Source organism: Solanum verrucosum, unplaced genomic scaffold (assembly GCF_900185275.1).
Source record: "Solanum verrucosum unplaced genomic scaffold, falcon-dt-bn FXZP01000167.1, whole genome shotgun sequence".
Lineage (NCBI taxonomy): Eukaryota > Viridiplantae > Streptophyta > Magnoliopsida > Solanales > Solanaceae > Solanum > Solanum verrucosum.
Window position 1 is genome coordinate 350,062 of NW_026020391.1, and position 7,857 is coordinate 357,918.

General features: G+C 39.8%; 1 protein-coding gene across 1 annotated transcript; it reads left to right on the forward strand.

The window, feature by feature from the left end:
• The first annotated feature begins 1,517 nt into the window (after positions 1-1,517).
• LOC125839168 (uncharacterized) lies at positions 1,518-7,431 on the forward strand. Its single transcript, XM_049518139.1, has 6 exons — positions 1,518-1,851; positions 2,002-2,053; positions 2,112-2,187; positions 3,410-3,637; positions 3,751-3,898; positions 7,385-7,431. Exons 1-6 carry the CDS (start codon positions 1,518-1,520, stop codon positions 7,429-7,431), a joined length of 885 nt encoding a protein of 294 aa, XP_049374096.1.
• Positions 7,432-7,857: the final 426 nt, after the last annotated feature.

The following is a 7,857-nucleotide window of genomic DNA, read 5'->3' on the forward strand; positions in this document are numbered from 1 at the left end:
CTTGACCCTTAACTATCTGCCAACATAGGACTCTAGCTTAGTGGATCCACCTAGATAGCTATGTACGAATGGTTACACCTTAGGCAAGTGTTAACCCTCTCTTTTCGGTGTGGGTGTAGAACACCGGATTCCATGTAGCTCTCATGGTCTATGTCAGTTATTTTAATATTTCCCTAATGTAACAGTAAATGAAGGTATGAAAGGTGTGAACTCTTACTAGGGCTTTCTTAAGGGTTTCTACATAGTGTAAGGGAGGGTATGGGACTTCTCTTGCAAATTGCACTTGTGGGATCCTAAGAGATTGTTGTAGTAGTGTTCTCTTATGATTATGATGATTATGACTTATGTATGTTGAAGCTATGTTATATATGATCATTATGAATATAGTAAGTTATGATGAAATATGATCTTATGAATGTATGCATGAAGTAGGTCGCTTAATGTGATACTTGGCTTTGAATAGGGTTATGGGGTTCTATTCTTTGCATTGCACTAGTATTGCTTAGGTTGTCTACATTTTGGGATGATATTATGTTGGATTGGATTGTGATGCTTAATTTGTTTGCAAAGTAAATTTACTTGGTAAAAAGCATGTTTTGAATCAAATGTCCTTTTATGCATGTTTCAATGGTTTTTGTGCATAGTAGCCATACATAGTACCTGTGTTGTACTAACCCATATTTTCTCCCTTTTCCGCAAACATTTAGGTTCGGCCCGTTGAGGATTCAAGCTTACTTCTCAAGACACTTGGATTTGCTTCCCCAAGTTGGTGAGTCCTCAAGTCCGAGGACAAGACCCTATGATTTAGCTTCTATGTTTAGTTCTTTGCTTATGTTGAAAGACATTGTTGTACTTTCCTATTTCAAGACTTCTTATTGACGTAAGGGATAAGTCCCATTTTCGATACTTTATGTCTAGATGGTGCATTGTGACGAAGTTAGATTCTATTTTTCATATATGAAGTGAAGTTGAAGTTCCAAAGTAAAAGTTTTAAATTTTCCATGACTTTATTCTATGATACATGTTATGATGAATGCTAAGGGATTGTATAAGACCTCTTCGAGGTCAAATACGCCGGTAACGACTAGGAGGTGCTCTTGGGTCGTTATAAATCTGCAGTAAGAGGTCGCGGTCGAGGCAGGGATAGAGAAAGCGCAAATGATAGAGGTCAAGGCAGGGTAGCACCTACTAGGGATGGAGTACCAGTTAAGAATGCTTCCAGAGATGGGAATCCTCCCCCGCATCATAAAGAGGTAGGAGAGAATGTGGAGATTTAGGACGAAGGGGATGTTTGACAAGAAGAGGATGCACCGGCTAGGAATACCGACGTTCCTCCCTTAGACCTAGTGTTAGCTCAACAGATCATGTCGATTCTGAAATGATTGGTTGGTCCTGGACTCCCTCCAGCAATGCAAGCTACTCAACCCATAACCAACCTCCCCATTATTGTTACTAGTCCAAAAGGTGATGCAACATTAGGTACTGATGCCTTCTTCCGTCATTTGTTGGGTCCCATAATGACTGGTAATGAGCATGAGATGTTGACTAAGTTTCTGAAATTAAAGTCTCTTGTGTTCCATGGTTCTGAGAGTGAGGACGCCTATGAGTTCATCCTAGATTGTTATGAGAGGCTTAATAAGTTGGGAATTATCCATCAGCATGGAGTAGAGTTTGTGACTTTCCAATTTCAGGGGGAGGCTAAACAGTGGTGGAGAACATATGTGGAATGTAGATCTTCAGCTTTACCCTCACTTACTTGGACCCAGTTTCATGCTCTGTTCTTGGAAAAGTATATGCCCCGGACCTTGAGAGATCGTAAGAAAGATGAGTTCATGTCTTTGGAGCAAGGTGGTATGTCTGTGGATGCTTATGAGGCTAAGTTTCATGCTTTGTCTAGATATGCTACACAATTGGTAACTACTGAGGAAGAGAGAATCTATCTATTTGTTAAGGGGCTGAATTTTGAGCTTCATGTATTGTCTGTGCACATGACTTATGCAGGAAAAAGTTTTAATGATGTAACAAATTTTGTGAAAAAAGTGGAGGGGGTGAGGTAAGACAGTCAAGCTAATTCATTAGCTAAGAAGGCTAACAACACATGTAACTTTCAGGGTTCCTACTCCAGAGGTTCAGCGAGGCTGGCACCTGCAGCCCGACCAATTTAGTCCGTTTTGCCCACTTATACAGGTAATTATTCGGGAACTCCACATCAAAATTTTATTCAGGATAGCTAGGGAGCCGCACCTTTAGCGGGCAACAAGCCATCTTTTGATCGCACTTGTTATAACTGTGGAGAACCTAGACATATGAGGAGATATTGTCCCCACCCATGCATGTTGGACCACTCGCAACACTAGACTAGAGAAGCGGTGCCTACGGGAAATGATAATAATGGTCGAGGACGTCCACAAGTTGGGTTAGGAGGAAATTAACAAAGCCGTGGAGGTCAGGGAAATGGTAATGAAGGCAGAGGTACGACACAACCAGGCGGGGAAGTTGCTCGTCAAGATGACAAGGCTCAGTGTTATGCCTTTCCGAGCAAGAGCGAGGTAGAGTCTTCTGATGCAGTGATCACAAGTACTATTCTTATATGTGACCGGATGGCTAAACTATTATTTGATCCGGGTTCTACTTATTCTTATGTGTCCGTTCAGTTTCCCTTGGGATTTGATATGATTTGTGATGTACTTGATGCACTCATCCATGTTTTTACATTAGTTGGAGAGTCTGTCATAGTCAACAATGTCTATCGTGTTTGTCCTATCTTGTTTATGGGTTTTCAGACTTATGTTGATTTGGTTATTTAGGATATGGCTGACTTCGATACAATCATAGGCATGACTTGGTTGTCCTTCTATTATGGGGTGCTTAATTGTAATATTAAGTCTGTGACTCTAGAGATCCCGGTAGGGAAAAGTTAAAGTGGGAAAGGGGTGTACAAGCCTAAGACAGCTAAGATCATATCCTACATTCGGCCTAGGAAACTGGTGGGGCAGGGTTATTTGGCTTATTTTAGCTCACATTCGGGATGTTGAGGTTGAGTCTCCCTCTATCGAGTTTAATTTTGTGGTGTCAAAATTTAGAGAAGTGTTTCCTACTGATTTTCCTGGTATACCTCCGGATAGAGATATAGTTTTTTTCATTGATTTGGAACCTGGTAGTCGTTCCATTTGCATCCCTCATTATCGTAAGGCTCCGGCATAATTAAGAGAGCTTAAGGCTCTAATCCAAGAACTTCTTGATAAAGGTTTCATTCGTCCTAGTGCTTCCCTGTAGGGTGCTCATGTCTTGTTTGTTAAGAAAAAGGATGGTAGTATGAGAATGTGCATAGACTATCGACAATTGAATAAAGTCACCATTCGAAATAAGTATCCATTGCCTCATAGATGATCGTTTTGACCAGTTGCAGGGTGCATCCATTTTCTCTAACATTGATCTAAGGTCTGGCTATCATCAATTAAAGATTAGGCCTAAGGAAATACCAAAAATGGCATTTAGGTCCCGTTATGGGCACTACGAGTTTCTAGTGATATCATTTGGATTGAAAAATGCGCCTGCAACCTTCATGAGTTTGATGAATGGTGTGTTCAAACCGTTTATTGATTCGTTTGCGATAGTGTTTATTGATGACATTTTGGTTTATTCGAAAAGAGAGAAAGAGCATGCCGACCATCTTCGTATTGTTCTGGGCGTTCTTGAGAAACAAAAGTTGTATGCAATATTTCTAAGTGTGAATTTTGGTTCACTTAGGTTGCCTTTTTGGGGCATGTAGTTTGGGTTCAACCAAGTTTTGTGACTGAAATTAGGAGTTTTGTGGACCTTGCCAGTTATTATCGTCGATTTGTGAAGAACTTCGCTTCCATTGCCACACATCATGACAAGGTTGACAAAAAAGGAGGTACCTTTTGAATGGACTGAAAAATGTGAGGAGAGCTTTTAGAGGCTCAAAACTCTCTTGACCACAACACCTATTATAGCACACTACCAGTTGAAGGTAAAAATTTTATTTTTTATTGTGATGCTTCACATTTAGGTTTTGGTGCGATGTTGATGCAGGATAAGAATGTCATAGCTTATGCATCACGGCAGTTGAAAGTTCATGAGTGAAATTACCCAACACATGATTTGGAGTTGGGAGTGGTATTGTTTGCTCTTAAGATCTGGCGGCATTATCTTTACGGAGTCAAGTGTGAGGTATTTACTGACCGTCGTAGCCTACAACATGTATTCACTCAAAAAGATCTAAATCTGAGACAGCGAAGGTGGATGGAGTTACTCAAACACTATGATGTGACCATCCAATACCATTCGGGTAAGGCTAACGTGGTGGCAGATGCATTAAGGCGAAAGGAGGTGAGTATGGGTAGTCTAGCTTGCTTGAGTGTAACCAAGCCACCTTTGGCTTAGGAAATTCAACATTTGGAGTCTAAGTTCACGCAGTTTGGAATCTCATAAAAAAGTGAGGTGTTAGCCAGCATTGAGGTTAGGGCAATCTTCATTGAGGAGATCAAGGCCAAACAATTTGAGGATGAGAATTTGAATGAGCTTAGAAAGAAAGCAGTGATTGGTAAAGCACAAGATATGGTTCTTGATGCGGGGGGTGTGCTCAATTTTAAAGGAAGAATTTTTGTTCCTAGAGTGGGCGCCTTAATTCAGAGTTTATTGAAAAAACCCCATGGTTTGAAGTATTCCATTCATCCGGGTGTGACTAAGATGTACCGAGATTTGAAGCAAATTTATTGGTGGCTTGACATGAAGAAAGATATAGAGGAGTTTGTGGCTAAGTGTCAAAATTGCCAACAAGTAAAATATGAACACCATAAGCCTGCCGGTTTACTTCAAAGAATACCAATTCCGGAATGGAAGTGGCAAAGGATAGCTATGAATTTCGTGGTTGGTCTTCCCAAGAAATTGGGAAAGTATGATACTATTTGGGTAGTGGTTGATCGATTAACTAAGTCAGCCCATTTTATTTCGGTCAGAACAAACTATAATGCTCAGCAATTGGCTAAGGTGTATGTAAAAGAGATAATAAGATTGCACGAGGTGCCCCTTTCTATCAGCTCAGACCGTGGTACGCAATTCACATCCAAGTTTTGGGGAAAATTGCATGAGGAGTTGGGTACACAACTCACGTTTAGCACAACCCTGCATCCGCAAATAGACGGGCAGTCAGAAAGGACTATTCAAGTGTTAGAGGACATGTTGAGAGCATATGTGATCGACTTTGAAGGACATTGGGATAATGTTTTTTTACCTTTGTGTGAGTTCTCTTATAATAGTTACCACTCTATCAATGATATGACACCATTTGAGGCACTTTATTAGAGAGGATGTAGATCACCCATATGATGGTTTGAGGCTGGAGATGTGAAACCTTTGGGGGTTGACTTGGTCATAGATGCTCACGATAAAGTAAGAAGCATCCAACTAAGCTCCTAGCAGCCCAAAGTAAACAGAAAAAGTATGAAAACCATAAGGTAAGAGACATGGCATTTCAGACTGGTGAGAACATTCTTCTTAAGGTATCACCCATGAAAGAGGTAATGAGATTCAGCAAAAAGGGCAAGCTTAGTCCTCGATACATTGGACCATTTTATGTTTTTGATCGTGTAGGGCCAGTGGCATATAGGTTGGCTTTACCTCCTTACTTATCAGGAGTTCATCCGGTATTTCATGTGTCCATGTTAAAGAGCTTTCATGGTGACGGGGATTACATCATAAAATGAGACTCAGTCGTGTTAGACAAGAACCTTCAATATGATGAGGAATCGATTGCAATTCTTGATCCTGATGTCCAAAAGTTGAGGACCAAGGAGATTAAGTCATTGAAAGTTCAATGGAAGCATCGTTCGGTTGAGGAAGCCACTTCGGAAATCGGGAAGGATATGCGAGACAAGTATCCCCAGTTGTTCGACGATTCAGGTACTACTCTACTCTTACTTTAGGCAGTCTTTCCTAGTTGATCACTCAGGTATGAGTGATAGGTAAATTGGTATCTATTGTAATGACCTGATTTTGTTGTTAGGGAAAAGCCAATAGGGAAAGAATTGGGTCAGAAAGCTTTTTGGTAGTAACTTGGAATTTCCTAACCTAGTCAAGATTGGGATGAAATCAAAGTTAGTGATGTCTAGGGATATCAGGTAACAAATGAGAGATCTATTTATGAATTTGAGCATACGAGTAGATAGCTAAGATGTTAAGGAACATGTACAACTTTATAGAATCGAATTCAAGCGAGTAGAACTCCCGAAACTGATCATAGCGTGAATGGGTATTTTTTGTGTGTCATGGGTTGAATGTGTGTTGTGAAATGGGGGTTTGAAACTCTGAATTTAACTCTCTATCTTTGTACAAGCTGCCAAGGCTAGATTATACCCACCAAGGTGAGGGATAAGGTCCGCCACAGTGGGACAGACGCGACTCAAGATGGAAATAAACTCCAAAACATTATTATTCTGCAACATTCGATCTTGAGAGCTAAGGAACGACCCAGGGATATTTCTTGAAGGTTTCCACCTCTTCTAGAACAAAAGCTAAGGTTTTTTCTACCTGAATACATTTTTCAATCGGTAGAACTTAGTTTCTTGGATAATTATCGATGAGAGAGGGTTTTGATCTGGAATTTATGGTGGAAGAATCCCTAAACTGGGTATGGGGATCAAGTGTTTGGCCTAGGTTTGATATTATTGATTATAATATGGGTAATTAGGTCTCATTTATTGATCCTCGCATTATATTGATTGTTTGTAGACTAAGAACAAGCGGAAATAATTTGGAAAGGGAAGAATAAAGTTTCTTAATGTTCAAGCTTTGTTCAAGGTAGGTGATGGTTATGATTTCATGTTTATGTGATGTATGTTAGTGATTGCTTCATTGTAATGCATGTATGTATGCGAATGTTGCATTGTTGATCGCACCTATTGCAAATGAGTATGTACGAATGATTGTATGCCATGAATCAACACTTGATTGTATGATTGTGAGAATATATATGGTGATTGTAATTGTGATATGTTGAATGGAGCGGGTGTCACGTTCCGACACACTAACTGGATCAGATGTCATATATTGACATACTTATTGGAACGGGTATCACGATCAGACACACTAACTTGGAACAGGTGCCACGATCTGGTACACTAACAGTTTGGGTATGGTTCCATGAGAGGACCAATGACTTGTTATATATGCATATTATTGAGAATCTAGAATTGTACATTGCTTCTGATAAGATGACTGATATTGTATATGCTCGGTAAATGCGTGTTTACTATGTTGCAACTGCTTATGTATGTTTCACTATTGGAATAGTCGAGTGATCCTACCAGTACACTGTGGTTGTGTACTGATACTGCACTTGCTATTTCTTTGTTGAGTACAGGGCTTCTTCAGGCAGCTATTGAAAGACCTTGTTTAGGAGATCAGTGATCAACATCGAATTCACAGGTGAGCTAGTTCTTCCAGGCTTCCATGCGTTCTCGTTATGTTTAGTCCATTTCTATTTGGACTTAGACTAGTACTTTAGATATTCCTATGTTTAGTTTTGGTTGCACCCGTTTTCTTAGACTTGTTGAATTAGATGTTTTGGTACATTGACTTTCAGGTTCTAGGTATTATTTCCACAATTGTTTCGTTAGACTTCGGAGTTTATGTGAACTCCCTATTTTTCCTTTAGACATTCAAACATGCTTTCTTATCTTCAAATGCTTTAGTTTTTGTTAATTTGGTTAGTTGGGTTATAGTAACGGTTCTCCCACTAGAGAGTTAGTGTGGTGTCGCTTACGATGGTCTGGATCGTGACAATATATAAATTGTTCCTTATCAACTTTTTCATTTTTCTTTAGTAACTGTTGA

Coding starts and splice junctions, on each gene's coding strand:
- LOC125839168 (XM_049518139.1), top strand. CDS start 1,518: ATGACTGGTAATGAGCATGAGATGTTGACTAAGTTTCTGAAATTAAAG. Junction 1,852..2,001: donor CATGTCTTTGGAGCAAGGTG/GTATGTCTGTGG, acceptor TGACTTATGCAG/GAAAAAGTTTTAATGATGTA. Junction 3,899..7,384: donor CAAGGTTGACAAAAAAGGAG/GTACCTTTTGAA, acceptor TGTTGAGTACAG/GGCTTCTTCAGGCAGCTATT.